General features: G+C 53.0%; 1 protein-coding gene across 2 annotated transcripts; it reads right to left on the reverse strand.

Annotated features, from left to right (window-relative positions):
- ABCG8 (ATP binding cassette subfamily G member 8) lies at positions 528–19,777 on the reverse strand. 2 transcript variants are annotated; one of them, XM_021087570.1, is made up of 13 exons: positions 19,595–19,777; positions 14,511–14,612; positions 12,761–12,911; positions 10,980–11,218; positions 10,411–10,543; positions 10,051–10,320; positions 7,167–7,329; positions 6,999–7,079; positions 5,279–5,478; positions 4,666–4,742; positions 3,417–3,684; positions 2,359–2,486; positions 528–2,273 (listed from the first exon to the last, which is right to left on the reverse strand). In XM_021087570.1, the coding sequence occupies exons 1-13, from the start codon at positions 19,655–19,657 to the stop codon at positions 1,956–1,958; spliced, it is 2,193 nt and encodes a 730-aa protein (XP_020943229.1). In that variant the 5' UTR covers positions 19,658–19,777; the 3' UTR covers positions 528–1,955. The 2 variants fall into 2 exon arrangements, with proteins under 2 accessions (XP_020943229.1, XP_020943228.1); XM_021087569.1 differs by having other exon boundaries at positions 14,511–14,615; positions 19,595–19,775.

Genomic DNA, 19,801 nt, shown 5'->3' on the forward strand with positions numbered 1-19,801 from the left:
AACCACTGCGCCATGACGGGAACTCCTGATATATAGATTTTAAAGTAAACACATGGAAAGTCTGATGAGAAAGAGGCCATTTACACAGCTTCAAAACACCTGACTACAAATGCTTTATTAATTGCAAGAGGAGGGAAAATCATTGACTTGACTGTGGAGAAGCCTGGTAGGCACCCCTTTGATCAAGGGATCAAAGTCAATCTCAGTTGGGGACAAATTGAAATCATGAGCCACTGATAGGATGCATCAAGAAGGGCCCATCCTGGGAGTTCCTGTTGTGGCTCAGTGGTAATGAACCCGATTAGGATGCATGAGGACAAGGGGTTCGATCCTGGCCTTGTACCATGAGCTGCTGTGTAGGTCATAGACACTGCTCGGATCCCACGTTGCTGTGGCTGTGGTGTAGGCCAGCAGCTGTAGCTCCAATTCAACCCCTAGCCTGGGAACTTCCATATGCCATGGGTATAGCCCTAAAAAGACCAAAAAAAAAAAAAAAAAAAAAAAAAAGACCCATCTCCTCTGTGATATTCCTGCCAAAGGCTCACAACCTGAATTTAATCATGAGACTCTATCAGACAAACCAAATCTAGAGATATTCTGCAAAATCTTCCTGTGTCAGGGTCATGGGAGTCAGGGAAAAGCTGAGGATTGTTCTAAACTGAAGTGACCAAAGAGAATTGACCGCTAGATGCAACATCTGATCCTGATCTGCATCATTTTGCCAGGAAGGACATTGTCAGAACAGTAAGGGAGTCTTGAGTGGAGTCTGCCCTTTGGATGGTGGTGATGAGACAGGGGCATGTGCAGTGTTACACTGTAACGACGAGAATATCCCGAGTTTTGATGGTTGTGTTGTACAAAGGCAGTGCACTAAGTAAGCACTGCTCTTGAGCCTGATTGTGCAGACACATCATCTGAGGGTCTTTTTAAAATACAGATTCTGATTCAGTGGGTCTGGCTGTGGCCTTGAGTTCGGCCAGTCTAAGCAGCTCCCAGGGGAGGCCCCTGCTGCCAGCTCAGGGACAACACTGAAGGCAGCAGGGGACTAGGAAACTCATGGTGATCGGTCACTGTTTGCTGCCTAAACTTCTACCTTCCCTCCTCTTTTGGTTCCAGAGGTTTTCCTTTGGGGATAATTCCCTCCCTGCTTTCTGTGCATCCGTTTTGGGTCAGCTGGTCCTCAAGGCTCAAGCATGCAGTGTGTGACCTAGGCCTGCTCCGTCCCATACGTGGCCGCTGTGAAAGGTTCTGGGCTGGTCCTTAGATCCAGGCAGGGCCAGTGAGTTGCAACCGTAAGAGGCCTGGCTGCGCTGACACCGTGTCTATATACCTCATCGTCGGGAACCCCACTAGGCTTCCAAGGCTTAGGGTGGCTCCTTCTGCCCTCTTAACTCCTCAGGGTCTCAAAGGTGTTTCTGACCCACGTGACCGACTCCACAACCTGGTAGCCCCCGGGACCTCACTTAGCAAACAATCTGTGCCTCAGTTTTTTCATCTATAACATGGGGTGCTGCCCACCACAAAGGGTGTTTGTTTTAATAGGGAATTAAATATCATCCACTTAAATAAGAGTTTTGTGCTGACCTGGTGCAATTTCTCAAGACTTTTTTAATTTTGTTCAATTTGGCTTCTGGCGCCTGTGGCCCCACACAAAAAGAGGGGATGGCATCCCGCTGGTAGGTTTTAGGTCGTTTTCTGTATTGAGAGGGGCTCAACAGAGTTTGGGGACCCTGGAAGATGAGGCCAAATATTCCACTAGCTATTATGTCATTGTTTCCGCATAGCTGAACTACTCAATTCATACCTAATTTGCTCCCATCTTGTATTAGTTGCCTATACAAATACATAGCAAAAGGAAATAAATTAGTGGCGTTGTAAGCGTCCCCAAGTGTGTTTTTCATGTTTCCAGTAATCGCGAGCCCCGGTGGGTGATCAGAAATCCCTTTTGACTGTCTTTATTCTACTGCCATCCTGTGGCCAGCCTGTGCCAATGCAGCACCGTGGGCCAGAGGTGGCTGAGCTTCCTGTTCTCGGGTCATCCTGGTTCCCTGGGAAGGGACTCCTTGGGAGGAAGAACATGCAGTTTGAAGGCCCTGCTTGGGTCCGCCACCGGGTCGGCAGGAGTCTGGGCTTGAATCACCAGTCTTGAGTAGATTTTGTTTGATGAATCTTAAGGATATATAGTACAGGACCATGAAGCCACCACTGATGCCGATGACAATCAAGTAGATGGCGTAGAGCGGGTAGGAGTTCAGGCCCATGGCATTGAGGATCTGGGGACACAGACAACAGTGAGCTCCTTAAGAAGAGGCTCATATGGCTGCCGTCTATCTAGCATCCAAGACCTCAGCTACTTACTGCGTCTCCTGGGATAGGGATGGTGAGGTTGCCAGCTGCCATGTGGTAAGTGAGCCCACCCAACTGGATCTTCATCAACCCTTCAAAGCACCATCGGAGGAAGGACACCTTGGAAATCAGCGCGGGCACTGGAGACGGTGAGAGGCGAGTGACATCACTCACGTGGACTAACCACCTGTCCCTGGGAAGTGGGACTGGGGAGGGGCTCTGATCCAGGGGCAGCAGGTCCCCTGAAGGACCAAGGAGAAGGGGGCGGACAGAAGAGTGAAAGGGCGGAGGGCGAAAGCTTGGGACATGGACTGGGGCAGGAGGGCCAAGTAGCCTCGGGGTCACCACGTGGTTGATCCATAATAACTTTAGAAAGTAACTGAATCAGGTGTCCAGCACGTGCTCAGCTTCATGGAGCCTATGGACTGTGGAGACCCAGGACCCCAAACTAGAGATGACTGAGTCTGGACCCTGACCCTGAGGAGGTATCACGGTTCGGGGCAGCGGAGAAAACAATGAACCCTGCCTGGGATGGTCAGGAAAGGCCCATAGAAGGGGGGTCATGGCGTTTCCACAGAGCAGGGACACACAGGCTCTACTGCAAGAGCGTGGAGTGTCTTGAGGGGTTTCAGAACACCTGGGTAGAGGCAGCGGGGAATGAGCAGCCCAGGAGCCACTCGAATACAACAGTGACTGGATTTGCACCTCGGGAAGCTCAGGCTGCCTGGGTGAGGGTTGCGAGGGACATGGAGGAAGCAGGGTGACAGACACTGGACTCTCACAGTGGCCCAGGATCTTTCAGTAAGACATGGGAGGCAGAACAGATTTGGCTCACTGGTGACATAGAGAGTGAGAGAAAGTCAAGGGTGGTCCCCAGGTGTCAAATGAGAAGGTGCCATCTGCTGCCATCCCACCCCCGCCACGGAGGCATTCCCTTGGCCTGCAGGTGAACCGGCCCAGGCACCTGCTCCCAGAAGGGCCAGCCGGGAGCTGGACCTAAGCGCTGAGCTCTCCTCTCCAGGGAAAGCAGGCTGACCCAAAGCCTGACTGGTGAGGGGAGCAGGTCTCACCTATCCACAGGTTGTCCAAGCTTATCATGAAGCCCCCGGTGAGGTAGAAGGAGTTGTAGAGGGCATTGCCGAAGAAGGAGGACATGTGGAAGGTGGGGAGCAGGGCGGCGGTGGCCAGGGCCATCATCCTGCAGCAGAAGACCACCAGCCACACCAGCATGAAGTGCAGCAGGAAGGGCTCGAGGCCTGGGCGCAGGTCCGTCAGCAAGTAGGTGGGCATCCCGTAGATGATGATGTAGACACAGTGCTCAGGAAGCCCCCCCAGGATCTGCAAAGACAGCGCTCGCAAGGATGGGGAGCCAACGCCTTCACTGGCTATCGTTTGGGAAATGCGCAAAGGTGGCAGCGCCCAAGGACGCAACCTCCCCTCCTGATAGCGATGGCGGTAGAACAGGTGGTGGGCCAGTGGGTACAGCTGTGTGGGACACCGGGGCGTGAGCTCACCGCTGGCTTCTCCCTGCAGATGCCACGCGCTCTCCCCCTGGGGCAGACCAGAGCAGCTTCCTCCCGGGGGGCACGTGGCTCAGTGAAAACGGCAGTAGGGTATCTGCTCTCCTAAGACCTGGTTTCAAGTCCCCACCCTGCCTGCCCAGACCTGGTGGCTGTGTGGCCTTGAGACAGTCACATCACCTCTCTGAGCCTTCCTTTTTTGGTTGGTGTTCTTTTTAGGGCCGCACCCACTGCATGTGGAAGATCCCAGGCTAGGGGTCGAATTGGAGCTGTAGCCGCCAGCCTACACCACCGCCACGACGTGGGATCCCAGCCGTGTCTGTGACCTACACCACAGCTCATGGCAACACCGGATCCTTAACCCACTGAGCGAGGCCAGGGATCGAACCCACATCCTCATGAATACTGGTTGGGTCCATTACTTGTGAGCCACCGCGGGAACTCTGAGCCTCCACTCCCTTGAAGTGAGGACAGGCATACCTGTCTGACCTGCTTCCCAGGGATGCAGGGAGACTAGACAGGTGAAGAATGTTCCATGTTTCCCTTCTTCTTTGGTAGGTTTCTGGTGACCAGAAAAATATTGTTCCTGGTCCGTGGTCCTGGCCTTCTGGCAAATGTTTTAAAATATGGTCTCTGAAACTTCCCTAAGGAATGTGGCATCTGCAACCACAGATGATGAAGGGCCTGACAGTTGAGCAAAATGCTTTCCTTCCCCGTAACTTCTGTACAACGTTGGGCAGCGTTTTCTGCCCCTCCTCCAACCCAGGGCAGCCATTCCCTCTCAGGCCTGACCAGTCACCTTGGCAAAGAAATATGGCCCAGCAGTGTACAGCCCATCTTCTAGTTCATGGTAAAGCAACGCCCTCTCCGAGTGGCCTAAAAAGGGGAGGAAAGGAGAATGAAAACGTAAAATTCATGTATCACGTGTCTGTTTCCAAGTCTCAGTACAATTTGAAATAGTTTTATTGCCTAAATGTCTTCTATTAAAAAAAAACACACAGGCAGATTTAGATCCCAATTAAGATGTTGTAATTCCGTGGCTCGGGCATCGCTGTCCGTATAACTCCTGCTAGGGCAGGAGGGCCGCAGACTCCTCGGGAATCGTTCTCCTGTGCACACTAATGTTAATGTTCACACGTTAAAAGCAACCCTTTCTCTCTCTCACTCTCTGTTTTTGGCTTTGGTGCACAGCAGCTTGACATGGATCTTAGTTCCCAGACCAGGAACTGAAACCCAGACCATCAGGGACCTCCCGAGAAACCACCATCATCTTTTATTTCACAGTCAGGATGAAGTGTCCGAGCAAACCCGTTTTCTCCAGGAGCTCAGAGGCACTTAAGGCCGCCTTGGACCAGCTCTGAGCACAGCCGAGGCTGCTCCAGGTGTGGGTCATGGACACAGGTCACACTTACATTTGGAGATGACATCCAGGATCACATTGAAAGGGACGAGCGCTCCGATCATGAACAAGAGGGCGGACATGTCCATGAAGGACACCTTGATGGCCCCGTAGCCGTAGTAGAGGAAGCCGATGATCAGAGACATCAGGCAGGCCTCCACCCCGTGGATGAGGAGGGTCGGCAGGTCTCGGAAGTCATTGGAAATCTGACGACTTAGAAAACAAAAGAGAGACGTCCCAAGGGAACAACAGTCCCTGGCACTGTGGCCCTGGCAACGTTCTTTAATCTCTGTAAACCTCAATTTCCTCCTCTGTAAAATCGGGAGAGAGCAGGGCCCACAGAGTTTCTCTGAGGACCAGAGGCAATAACTGATGCTTGCATCTGTCTCCCAGCAGGTGCTCAGTAAATGATTGTGACTCTTGTGGCCAAGGCATCAGCCTTGCAATTTTATTTAAGGAAGTTACCCTGACGGAGTTCCCATCGTGGCACAGCGGAAACACATCTGACTACCGTCCATGAGGACACAGGTTCGATCCCTGGCCTCACTCAGTGGGTTAAGGATCTGGCATTGCCATGAGCTGTGGTGTAGGTCACAGACACAGCTCTGATTCGACCCCTAGCCTGGGAACCTCCATATGCCACAGGTGCAGCCCTAAAAAGCAAAAAAAAAAAAAAAAAAGTTATCCTGGAGTTCCCTTCATGGATCAGTGGTTAACAAATCCAACTAGGAACCATGAGGTTGCAGGTTTGATCCCTGCCCTTGCTCAGTGGGTTGAGGATCCGGTGTTGCCGTGAGCTGTGGTGTAGGTTGCAGACACGGCTCGGATCCCGCGTTGCTGTGGCTGTGGTGTAGGCCGGCGGCTATAGCTCCGATTTGACCCCTAGCCTGGGAACCTCCATATGCCTCGGGAGTGGCCCAAGAAATAGCAAAAAGACAAAAAAAAAAAAAAATTATCCTGAAGAAAGATGCAATCAGGAGCAAAAAGATGCATGTACCAGGATGCCTGGCATAGCATTACGTGTAATACCAAATGCCTGAAGATAATCTGACCATCAATATGGACTTCATGGATAAATTTATTATGGTTAGACAGGGAAAGCTGAAGACAACCTAACCAGGTGGGAGGTAGAGGCCCTATTCTAAGTGGGGGGTGGGGGAAGAGGTTATAGAACTACATGCATTTCCACTGTATCGTCTGAGTTTTTCACAATGATTCTGGGTGATTTCTGCCATCACCTGGCTAGTAAGGAAATTCTGATTTTGTTTAAGGAGTCAAAGTAACAGAGTGCTCTGTACAACCTGGAGGACTGGTGCTGGGTTTTTTTTCAAATGATTCTACCTTTTCAAATTCAAATTCCTCCTTCAAATTCATTTTATTTATTTATTTTTTTCTTGTCTTTTTTTGCCTTTTCTAGGGCTGCTCCCGTGGCATATGGAGGTTCCCAGGCTAGGGGTCGATTGGAGCTGTAGCCACCGGTCTACACCAGAGCCACAGCAATGCGGGATCCAAGCCATGTCTGCGACCCACACCACAGCTCACGGCAACGCCGGATCCTTAACCCACTGAGCGAGGCCAGAGATCAAACCCACAACCTCATGGTTCTTAGTTGGATTTGTTAACCACTGAGCCACGATGGGAACTCCTCAAATTCACTTTAGATCCAAAGGGCTTAATTTGATACAGCAAAGACTCTGGGGGTTCAGCTGGGTGATGAAATGGCAGACAATTACCGGATCAGTGTGGCAAACTGCAGTATGGGTGGGAGCTTGGTGGGGGTCTGGAAGGCGTTGGTGTCACTCCGGGAAGCCGGGCTGTCAGGAGACAGAGTGTGTCATGGGGGTGTGGGGTGGCCACCTTCTGCAGGACACTCTCCACCCAGAGCCACCCAGCTGTCTCACCTCTGCACGCAAGGGCTCACACCCTGTGCCCTTGGCTCCGCCGTCCACAGAAAGTCATCGAAGCCACGCACTTTTTCTTGAAACAAGGCCGCAAGTGACTGAGCCTTCTCCCTGGTGGCCACTTCCTGCTCTCGGCTTCGCCTGTCGATGCTGGTCAAGTCCACTGTAAGCAGAAGGGGTGGGGCCACAGGTGACCCAGTCCCCACAGGAGCTCAGTGCAAGCCCAGCCCACGAAGCTGGTCAGCCCTTGAGGACCCTGGGACGTGCTCCCCAGCCTCTGAGAGGGGACCACGAAGGGATGGTCAGAGCAGAGAGAGGCAGAGAGCCCAGCCCGGGGCTGTCCCCCACATCCACAGAAACCCAGCCTCAGGGGAAGGGCAGGTGGATCAGCAGAGGCCCTGTGAGCACTGGCCCTGGTCCCACCAGCCAGGCTCATGAGGGGGACATTGCCAGGACAGGGAAGGAGGCTTTGGGGTGGCACAGCGATGCCCTGGCTCCCACTCCAGCCATCCAAGAGGCTCGCTATGAGGACTCAGCTTCACAAATGTGCCTGCTATGGGCAGGCCAGGGGGAGGCTGACCAGCTGGGCTCCTCGCAGCTCAAGCTCTCACTGTAAATTTAGTCATTTGGCTTCCCAAGCAGCCTGCCCAAAAGGGAAACATGTTTTGGCTGGAGGGTGCCAGGATCCAGCCAAATATACTTCTCACTGCCCCAGGAGGAAGGAGCCAGCACCACCAGCTGGAGAACCAGGCAGGGCTACACTCCCTCCTCGTCACCCCTTCGGGAACACCTGGTAGCCCCAGACCACAGCCCTCCTCTCCCGGGGCCCCTGAAGTGCCAGAGAGTCTCACCTGCCGGTCCCTTCCTAAGCCTCCCCTCCCTCTATTCCTCCCTCGGGGAATCGGGGGAGCTCCCTCTTAACCTCTCTGCCTTTTCCCTCCTCCCCATTTTCATGACGAGACTCAAGGCGGGATCATGTCTCAGAGGGGCCTTGTAAACCACGCAGGGTCCCGTCTGTGTGCAGGGCCATAACTTCAAACACCGGATTCTTTGGGGCACTGCCAGGCCATGCAGCCTGGATCGGTGCAGGGCACCCGCCCTGGGGCTTGTGGGCAAGTGCACCCCTCCAATGATAATGGTGTAAAATTAAGAAAAGGAAGGGAATTCCCGTCATGGCTCAGTGGTTAATGAATCCGACTAGGAACCAAGAGGTTGCAGGTTCAATCCCTGGCCTTGCTCAGTGGGTTAAGGATCCGGCGTTACCATGAGCTGTGGTGTAGTTTGCAGACGCGGCTTGGATCCTGCGTTGCTGTGGCGGTGGTGTAGGCCAGTGGCTACAGCTCTGATTCAACCCCTAGCCTGGGAACCTCCATATGTGGCAGGTGAGGGCCTAGAAAAGACAAAAAAAAAAGGAAAACTTTTTTTTTTCAGGGGCTCCGCTGTGGCGCAATGGGATCAGCGGTGTCTTGGGCGTGCTGGCATGTGAGTTCACTCCCCGTAGCCTGGCACAATGGGTTAAGGATCCAGCGTTGCTGCCATTGCAGCCAGCTTAGGTCGCAACTTCTGCTCAGATTTGAAGTTCTAGAACTCCATTTTGGCGGGGCAGCCAAAAATGAAAAAAAAGAAAAGAAAAGAGGAAGAAAGAAGAGGAAAACATTTTGTTCAGATCTGGGCACCTGACTTCCAGTAACTCTTCTCTAGGGTTATTGCACATGTCTCACAGTGGCCAAGCTGGCAGGTACACTTTGCCCTCTTATCTGGGGATGGGCAGCCAAAGAATGACACACTGGCAGGAAGCCAGGCTGGCACCTGAGCACAGATGAGTTCACGCAGTTTAAGCGTAGAGGGTGAGGGCTGGTGGGACACAGAGAGTGACCTGTCCTCCTAGGGGAGGGTTGGCAAGTGGGTGCTGGGAGGAGGGTGAGGACAAGGGCCAGGAGGCAGGGAGGGGCTGGGCACAGGAGTTCTGCACTTTTCGTCTGAGGACTCTGGCCTTCTCATTTGTAAGGCCGAAGACAACCATGGCCCTTGTGGCCCTGCCTTTGGCCAGCCTGGATAGGGTTTTCACCAGGTTGTGGGTGCTTGGCACCTGTGGCATAGTGTCTGGCTTTAAGGAGTTGGTCCTTATCATCAAGTTTATCAGGGAGGCCTGGGAGGAAGGCTGGGTGACTCCAGGTGACCCATGTTTAGGACAAGTGACAGCTTGCTTTCCTTGGCCCAGGCACAACCATGCAGCTGGTCCAGCAGCCACAGCAGGCCTTAGTCCTCAGGATCTCAGCACTGAGGATCCAGGCCCCTGCTTTCAGGGAGGGCACCTGGAAGAGCAGCTGTCCCCACAGAAATTGAGGGCCAGATGCTAAGGCCTCAGGACCCCAAGCAGAAAGGCTGGTGCTGAACAGAAGTTGCATATCTGGAGATTCACTGGCCAAGACCACACAAATGGCCCTGGGCTGGCTTGTGCCCTGGGCCCCCCTCCACCACCACCCAGCGCCTTTGGGGCCCCTGCCTCTGTGGGGGCACCAGGGCACAGCTTAAAGATTTCCTGGTGGCTTTCCGACCTCAAATATCCTGAGTTCCCTACAGAATCTGAATAAAGGCCACAGTTCCAGAAACTGAGCCAATCACTCTTAGATGACACCGCCTCGGGTTTGGAGTTCTCAGAAGGTTCTTATCTGTCCTGCGCACAAGGGGTAGCTATGTCCCAAGGTGCTTTTTGAGCATCTGGTCATTTGATGCTTGGCAAACTGAAGCAGGTAATACACCCCATCTGCCCCTCCGCCTCCATCCCTGGTCCTGCTCTCCTGAAGCCTCTGTGAGCTTCTCTCCTGGCAGGGTTTGGGGTGTGGGGGAGGCCCGATCTATGCGTCTGGCCTGGCTGGCTCACCATAGAAGTCAGCAGGGTTGCTGTAGCGAGGACAGGGGTGGCCGGCAGAGGTGAAATACTGGACCATGTGCTGGGCTGCCCCCAAGTAGATGGTGGTGCCAGACGTCATCAGGAGGACCAAGTCAAAGAGCCTGAAGATGTCGGAGCGGGGCTGGTGGATGGAGATGAGCACCAGCCTGTTGCCTTTGGCCAGCCTGGATAGGGTTTTCACCAGGTTGTGGGCAGTGAAGCTGTCCAGCCCAGACGTGGGTTCATCCAGAATGAGGATTCCTTCCCAACAGAGAGAAGCCTGGTGAAGGGGCAGGGCTCCAGCTGGACCGGATTAAGCCAGGCGGGCGATGCCGGCCCCTCCCGCCTCACCTGGGTTCCACAGCAGCTGCACCGCGATGCTGACCCTGCGCCGCTCGCCCCCCGACACGCCCCGTATGTAGGTGTTGCCCACGCGCGTATTGGCGCATTGCCGCAGCCGCAGCTCCGCGATCACGTCGTCCACCTGGGGAGGGAGGTGCCCAGGGCTTTAGAAGGACCACGGGGAGCCTGCTGGGGCCCGGCATCTTGGACCTCAAAGGAGGAGGACGCCTGGGTGTAAAGCTCAAGCCTTCGTTTCTCTGCTGCAATGTTTGTCCCTGATTCTTTACACACATCCTGCGCAGCTCCCACGTGCCGAGCGTGGTGCAACTCATTGGGAACGTGGCCATGTCTCGCTCCCTGCCCGCACAGAGTAAGCAAAGATGCATCACGCATTTGGGGCTATGATGGGGCTTTGAAAACCACGGAAGCCTGGGGCTGAGTTACGGTGGACTTTTTCAGTTGGATCGATGGTGAACTGGGTCGCTCACACTTGACCTGTGGCTGGACCTTTAAGCAGGGAGGGAGGGTCAGGGAAGGACGTCATGGCTTCTTGGGGGTCACCAGAGTCTGTTAGTTACCCTTTTGTCACGCTGGGCCTGGGAGAAGGTTCTGGGCAGGCGCAACTGGGCAACAAATGCCAAGGTCTCGCGGACGGTCAGGTTGGGGAGCAGCTGGTCGTGCTGGCGCACGTGAGCCACATACTTCCTCACCAGCTGCGGCGTGCTGGGCTGCCCGTTGATCCAGATTTGGCCGGACTTAATCTTGCCGCCAGGGCCTCGACCGGTGATCACGTCTAGCAAAGAGGCTCTCCCGCAGCCTGAGAAGCCACCAGACACATCCCTGAGAACAGAGATTCTAGGGGAGGAGGCGGGGGTGGGGGTGGGGGGTGGGGAGCAGCCTGGAATCCACTGCTGCCATCGCACTCTCCAGCCACCCGGGACTGCTCTGTCCTTGCAGATGTGACCCGCCCCTAGGGACGGTGACACAGCCTTCAGACCCCAGTATTCCCACACTGGCCAATCGGGCCTGAACACCCCAACTTTCTTCTTTTCTCTCCCTTTTTTTTTTTTTTTTTTTTGGCCTCTTTCATGGCATGTGGAAGTTCCTGGGCCAGGGATCAAACCCTCGCAGCAGCAGCAGCCCGAGGCGCTGCAATGACAATGCCAGATCCTTAATCCTCTGCACACAGGGAACTCCCCTTCAGAGCTACTTTCTTTTTTGTACTTTTTGTCTCTTTTAGGGCTGCACCTGAGGCATATGGTGGTTCCCAGACTAGGGGTCCTATCAGACCTGCAGCCACCGGCCTCCACCACAGCCACAGCAACACCAGATCTGAGCTGTGTCTGTGACCTACACCACAGCTCATGGTGATGCCAGATCCTTAGCCCACTGAGTGAGGCCAGAGATTGAACCTTTGTTCTCATGGATACTCGTTGGGTTCATTACTGCTGAGTCACAATGGGAACTCTCCAGAGCTACACTCTACCTGCCAAATGGGATGCTGCCCATTTCATGAATGGTTGAATAAAGCCAATAAGATCTTAACAATCTAATCCACTGAATTTTTTTAAACATCTGCGCATCAGGAGACCAGAGTTCTGGTTCTAGCTCTGCATTAAGTGTATGTCCTTAGGTGAATCATTCCTCTTTGATCTTCTCGTCTGTGGAATGAAGGAGGAATGGCATAGGAGCCGGAGGACTCTCTAGAACTCTGGAGAACTAGATAATTTGAAAACCCTCCTCTAAAGATGCTTCCAGGCTGGTAAGAAGAACGGGAAAATACGGTGAAGGGCATGATCTCAGTTCTCCAAGGCTCCTTCCAGGCCTGGCGTTCTGTACTTTTAAGTCTGGTCTGCGTAAGTGACTTTTTGAAGCACTTGAAAAATCTGGATCATTGCTAAGGGTTGAAGGTTGAGCTAAGACTTGGGTTAGTTGAGAAGTCAGTTGCCAGTGGAGCTGTGCCTACCAGTTTTCTGACTGAAGCAGGAATCTAATCTGGGGATGAATGAGTGCGCCTTGTGGTGGGGGGGTCCCCTGGGAAGAACATTGAATTCCAAAGCTGCCTGGTACTCTTGGAAAGCCCTAACCTTGGTATTAATGAAGGACCAAACCTCTGGTTGCAGCTTCAAGAGGCACCCTCAGGATTCATAAGGGGAGCAATTACCCGAGAGCTAGGAAGTGGAGGAGCTGAGATTTGAACCCAGCTCTGTCAGACCCAGAACCTGTGTTTTCACCACTCTGCTATATTATTCTATCCGTCAGCAAAGGCTTCTGCAAGGAATACCCATTGGTTCCAGGGACCACTCTCTATCCCAGGAGAGAGAGAACCCATTGCCCCACTCTTTGCCCCTAGTGCTACCTGAGCTCCCTATGATGGCCAGCATTTGTCCGCTCCTCACTTTGAAGCTCAGGTTCTGAAGGCCCAGCTCACAAGAGTCCTTGTGAGATGTCCAGGGCATCTTAAAGTGAGCCAGCTGCTCAAACCAAGGCACCTGGGAGGCCATGTCCACCTGTGGGAAGACATCAAGAGTTTCCTCAGAGGGCTTCAACTTCTGCTGGGTGCTGTCCAGCAGACATCCTCCTGCTGACACACAACAGGCCTGAGGGGCCCCCCACCCAGGTTCTATTGAACATGGAGGTGGACCCCACCAGGCTGAGAACCTGAAGCTGCCATTTCCAAGTCTGTTTTTTGTTTTTGTTTTTGTTTTGCTTTTTTGTCTTTTTGCCTTTTCTAGGGCCACTTCCCACGGCATATGGAGGTTCCCAGGCCAGGGGTCTAATCAGAGCTGTAGCTGCTGGCCTACGCCACAGCCACAGCAACTCAGGATCTGAGCCGTGTCTGCGACCTACACCACACTCATGGCAACACCGGATCCTTAACCCACTGAGCAAGGCCAGGGATCGAACCCTCAACCTCATGGGTCCTAGTTGGATTCATTAACCACTGTGCCACGACGGGAACTCCGTTTTTTGTTTTTTGCCATTTCCAAGTCTGAAGAGAAGACTTGGGAAGCATGAGTAATAGCAGAATAGAAATAGAAACACAACACGAAGCAGAGTGATGGCTTCACTTAATAATAATAATAATAACAATAGTAATTTACTAATAATTTATTGAATGTGCAAGGCATTGTATTAATCTGTTCATGTCCATTCATCTCATTCAGTCCTCACTGCAAACCTATAACACATATACTGTTTAGTCCCTGTTTGCAGATGAGACTCAGAGCAGTGAAGTAACTTGCTCAAGGTCACACAGCTAGTACGTGGCAGAGCAGAGAACAGTGATGGTGTAGCTTGTCAGCTTGTTCTATTTTACTTCCCCAGGAAGCCAGACTTGGTCTTCTGAGGGTGACCATCCCAGGCCCCACCAGGCTCCATCTGTGTCACCTAGTATCTGGCCCTGGGGAGGTGTAGGAAATAGGGCTCTTTGAATCTGACCAGAAGATTCCTGAGAGCCTCTGAAAGGCCAGTGGTCCTTGAACTTGGAATGTTTTATTAGTTGTTTGAAATTTTATTTTTAGGGCTGCATCTGCAGCATATGGAAGAGCCCAGTCACAGCAACGCGAGACCTGAGCCACCTCTGTGACCTTCACCACAGCTCATGACAATGCTGGATTCTTAACCCACTGAGGGAGGCCAGGGATTGAACCTGCATCCTCATGGATACTAGGCAGGTTTGTTACCACTGAGCCACCATGGGAACTCCCGCCATGGTTAATTTCTTAGTTTTGATCATTGGATTATGGGTAAGCAAGATGATAGCATTAGGGGAGGGTGGACCAAAGATGTATGGGAACTCTACTATAAAAGTATTTCAAAATATAAACTTGAAAAAGAGCTTTAGAGATTTTTTTCCCACAGGTTCACACGGTTGGCTTTGTGTTTTTCCAAAGGTCTCATTCTCTTTTGCACGCCCGTCAACCTCCTGCTGTATGTAGTTGAGGGACGTCTCCAGGGTGGTTGCCCCCAGCATATGAAGCATCAGCGTGACCTTGACTCTGTCCTTGGGGCAGAGGGCCCCCATCTGGGCTCACCCTTCCCATCTGCTTGAGGAAATGCTTGGCCTTCCACCTGCTCCTCCCCCCTCTGCTCAGTTGTGCCTCTACCTGGTAGGTGAGACCTCGGACCTCCAAGGTGTTGGACTGGCCGCTGTAGGTGAAGTACAGGCTGTTGTCACTTTCAGAGGAGAACACACTGTCCTGGAGGCCCTGCTGGGAGACAGGACGGGTGAGGGCATCCTTTGGAAGGAGGGAGACATAGGAGAAAACAGATGGAGGGGACCCAGAGAGGTGAGAGCCGGCGCGAGTGTGGGTGAGGTCCCGAATAACCTAGAGATGGATTTGGGCAGGAGGAGCCCAAGGGCGCAGAGTAAACAGGAGCATCCATGAGGGCCCATCTCCCCTTCCCTGCAGTGAGAGCTTTGGGGCTTCGCTCCAGCACAGCCCCGAGCCCCAGAGAAGCTCAACCCCAGACCCCTGAAATCGGAGCGCAAGCAACCTGTGGTGGATCAGACCCAGATCGTGGCCTGGAAAGAGTTTGTGAGCCTCTGCATTTGGGGAGGACCTGAGCTGGGGGCTGGCCTTCAACTTTCTCTTCCGTGGATCTGGCTTAATATCCTCACGCCACACAGACATCCCGTCCCCAGCGTGTGTGAAGCAGACAGCTGTTAACAAGCTAGTGCTCAGGACACCCTGAAGACCCACCCCTTGGAAAAGTCACATCTTATTTTGACAAGGAATTTTGCACAACAATGCTCCCAACATGTTGGGAGATGTTAGAGGGAGTCCCTATCATCCCCATCGTCGTCACCGCCACCATCACTGTCATCATCATCTTGCGGTTGCTGGAGTGTGGTTTATTTGCATGTACATCAAACAGATCAATGTCTCGGGGTATCAGCTGATAACGTCGAATGATAGTAACCACCTGCAGATCTGAATTCCTTCTCTTTTATCAACTGAGTCATTTAAATCACCAAGCTCCAAGCAAGGAAGAACCTGCCTAGGGAGATTTCCGTTTTTTTACCACATTCAATTTTTCCTTCTTTGCAGTAGTGCAGGGGAAAGTATGCCTTCATTAATAAATTCCTCTTGATTCCCGCCTTCCTCTCTCAGAACGGCCATCCTCCCGCTGATGCGTTCCTTCAGTCAATCAAGCAAGCATCTGATAAACACAGGCAGCCTATGGCATGCTTTAGGCTTGGAGTTTGGGATGTGATGGCAAAAAGACAGTCTTTTTTTTAGGGCCGCACCTGGGGCATATGGAGATGCCCAGGCTGGGGGTCGATTCGGAGCTACAGCTACCAGCCTACACCACAGCCACAGCAATGCTAGATCTGAGCCACATCTGTGATCTGCACCACAGTTCACGGCAATGCTGGATCCTTAACCCACTGAGCGAGGCCAGGGATCAAATCCACATGCTTGGGGATGCCAGTCAGATTTGTTTCTACCGCATGACATCGGGAACTCCAAAAAAGACCGCCTTTGAGAAGCTTAGGTTTTAATGGATGAGACAGGTGATGAGGCTGGAGCAAGACAGGCCAGGTGGAGAGACAGGCGGACCTCGAGAACCTGATCAAGGTGAATCTTCACTGTGTATGTGAAAGACCATGTGTGCTTTATGTAGAAACAACATGCCTGTGGCTTATGTGAAGATAACACCACCCAACAGTCTTTGTCAAAGCATTCCTGCAGCGGTGGAGGTAAGAGGTCCTTAAAAAGGGCGTCGGGACCAGAGGAAGGTGGAGGGAAGTAAATACAGGTGACAGTTTGCAGCAGACCCACGGTGAGTGGCCCCCAGAATTCTGGGTGAGAGTGGAAGCAGCTATTTACCTTTTTTAATATTTGAACTAGCACAGTCAAGATTCTAAATTATACAGAAGAACATGGGAAAAGGAGGCAGCTAAGTCAGCAGAAGGGCTATCTGTGGGGTATAGGAAAGGATACAGGGGAAGTGGCCCCGGTGAGTAGGGGGTGGGGTGGGCGTCAGAGCTATTGGTAATTAGTGATGGGTACATGGGAGTTCACACTTCTTTTTTTTTTTTTTTTTAATAAGATTTTTATTTTTTCTGGAGTTCTCTTTGTGGCTCAGCGGTTAACAAACCCAACTAGGATCCGGGAGGACGTGGGTTCAATCCCTGGCCTTGCTCAGTGGGTTAAGGATTTGGTGTTGCCATGAGCTGTGGTGTATGTAGATTGTAGATGCGGCTCAGATCTGACATTGCTTGACTGTGATGTAGGTCAGTGGCTACAGCTCTGATTCAACCCTTATCCTGGGAACCTCCATGTGCCTCAGGCGCAGCCCTAAAATAGCCACAAAAAACATACATTTTTTGTTTGTTTGTTTCTATTATAGTTGATTTACAAAGTTCTGTCAATTTTTGCTGTACAGCAAAATGACCCAGTTGAGTTCACTCTTCTTTGAACTGCCTTTCTTGAAATCTTTCAAAATGTTTTCAGATTGAGAGAGTGAGTCTGAGAGGAGAACTCCAGAATCCTACTCTCACCTCGCCCTCCAGCTGCCAGCGCCTCCAGTGGTGGCGGAGGTGGGAGGTCGTGTCCTCAGAGTTGGAGAATGAAGCTCCTGGGGAGCTCACGGGCTGCTCTGGATTCTGGCAGGTGAGCCCTGCAGCCCTGACCTTCCCACTCTCCTCCACCAGCATTTGCACTGGCTGGTTTTCCCATTTACCTTGTTCAGCTATCAGAAATGCTATCCACTGCTGAAAGACTCGTTTGGGCGAACATGCATCCTGCTTGTTTTTAGAAAGGAAATGTCTGCAGGAAGAATATTAGTCGATTGGTACAAAATATGAGTTAGCCCCGAAGTTGCTTTAGTGGACAGACACCTGAGCCAGAAGCTCCCCAGGTTAGATTTTGAGGCAGAGGCTGCTGACAATGGACCACTGGACATTTGGGAGTCTGGCGCAATATGTGGCAGTGACCTGACGCCTAGGGGCTTCCCTCTTCCAGGCAGGAGCTTTCAGAAGGTGAAAGCGGGTGGGGGCCCTGGGGATGGGAGACAGATAAAAGGAAGGAGAGGGATGTATGCCCCCTGCTCCTCGGCGCCTTCACCCTCCCTTCCCCCTGGGCCAAGGTGGCAGACACAGGCCACCACTGAGGGACTGGGCCATCTGGGGCTGCAGCTTTCAGAAGAGAATTCATGGCCTCTGTTCCATTTTGAAATATTTTCCTTGGCTCCCAGGAAGGATTTGTTAGACTCTTCATGAGGTTTTGACAAACTCTCTGTGTCTTTCAAATACTTAAATATCTGTTCAGCTGACATCTTAATCAGTGTGACTGTCAGAACATCACTTGCATTTCTGACAGGTGACACCCCAAAAAGCACGAGCAGCTTTGTTTGTAGGTAACCAGCTGGGCTCCTGCTGGGCTGCATTGTAATTTCTCCTTGTATTAACTTCGGAGCAAATTCCTGAGTCAGAAGGGTGGAGCAGAAGAAGACTCAGGGAGCCCAGAACCCACGGTCCTTGTTCCAAGATGAAGAGCCTGTGCCTTGGGGAAGCAGGGACCTGCTGAGGACTTGACCCTGAGGCCTGGGCCCCTCTTGTCCTCTGGCCAGGCTCCTGCCCATGGACCCGGGAGGGAGTCTATGGGCCAAGGGCACTTGCCACTCTGGGTACCCACAACCCCAGAAGTACCTGTGCAGATGGCCACAAGGTCGCTCCCTGGGCCTGCGTGAACCTCATCCCAGGCCCATCCTCCCGGCATCCCAGGCCAGGAGGGCATTTGTCTGGGGGGGGGTATGGATAGAGTGAGGGTGGGCAGGATGGGGTGACCATGTGGGGGGAGTGTGAAGTCACTGTGGTGCTGGGCCTGGACAGAGAAAGGGGACAGGCCGTGGCTCTGGTGGGAAGCCACCAGTCCTAGAGTTTCTCAGTTTTCACCTGGCCTTCCACATTGTGAAGAAGGTATGTCAGAGTAAGAGGAGAGGAACTATTTTATTTAAGAGCTCGTAACTTGACTAATTAAGGATCCAGACCTGTGATACATGGCCCTATGCTGCCTTCCAGGTGCCATAAACGTGAGGGGCAGCCTTCACTGGGCACCTTGAGAAGCAGGAAAAGGAAACTGGAAAAGGGAATTGGAAACAAGGAAATTGGAAACATCAGCGCCTGCACACATTCCTGGATGTCTGATTTGGGCAGTTCTTTGCATCCCAAGCTATGGGGGCTGAAGTGTCAGGAAGTATCCCCCAGAGCCACCGGTGACTTTATCTCCTTTGCAGCTGGGACCCTTGCAGTCCTGGCTTCTAGGAATCAATTCCCAGCAGGCATTGGCCCCAAGAGGGATTCCCAGAGCAGAGCTGGTCCCCTGCTGTGGCTGCAGGAGTGGTGGGTCCCTGGGGCCCGACCGAAGTTGGGTCCTAGCAACTCAAGGTCAGTCCAGGTGGCCTGTGGCCCTTCCTGTGGTGTGGAGTCCTCGGTCCTTTGCGTCTTTCTGTCCCTACCTCTGGTCCCCACTCACAGCTGGCAATGATGAATCAGAGGGTGGCCTGAGGTGGGGCTGGAGCGTGGGGATTCGCTTCTTTTCTATCTTCTGATTTCACCTCTTGCTTCAAATCCCACCCACGCCCTGATTTCAGTCAGAGGCCATTTGCCAGGGAAACATTTTTCCTGGAAAGTGAGGGCAGGAACCCCGCAGCCCCGCCTCTCAGCTTCCCCGGCTTGTCGCCTGTTCCTTCCAGTTCTCTCCAGGAGCTACGACCGCCTGCTGTGACCGTGTATGGAGCCCAAGTTCTGATGTGCCCCCAAAGCCAGCTGCCATCCTGTCTCGTCACTTTCCTGCCACTGAGACTCTGACCTTGATAGCCACATGGACAGAAGAGACACCCCAGGGTCCCTGGGTCGTGTAACCCATGTCTGTGACGGAGCCTTATTCAGGAAAAAGCTGGATCAACCGAAGTCACTCACAAGAACATCATCTCCCCGTAGGAACGCAGCCCAGGGCAGGAAGTGACCTCAGAGGCGCTCTCCCCACCCCCGTCCCCCTGACCCCTGAGTCCACTGCCCTCGGCCCTGTGATGTCCCCAGGAAGTAGAGTTTGGCGGCCAGCTTCTCGCTCTGCTTGTGGTCCTGGTGCTGGGTTGGGACAGAAAGCTCCCGAGGGAGGACAGAAAGGCCCAGTTGGCCTCCTCCCCCCAGGACTGAGGGGACTGCCTCCCCATCACTCACCGAGTCATCCTGGGGAGCAGCCCTTTTGCCCAGCCCCGTCTCCTTCAGGGCCTCCTCAGCCATGGGGCCCAGCAGTATCTGCCGCAGCTTGCTTTGGACTTAGCTGCTGGTTCCCAGTGCTGGGCAACCTCTGCTCTGTCTCCCAGTATTCCTGTCTGCAAGCCCTCCTACAAACACGGGCTGTGTGTTCCGCCCACTGCCAACACA

The sequence above is a fragment of the Sus scrofa genome, chromosome 3, assembly GCF_000003025.6.
Source record: "Sus scrofa isolate TJ Tabasco breed Duroc chromosome 3, Sscrofa11.1, whole genome shotgun sequence".
Lineage (NCBI taxonomy): Eukaryota > Metazoa > Chordata > Mammalia > Artiodactyla > Suidae > Sus > Sus scrofa.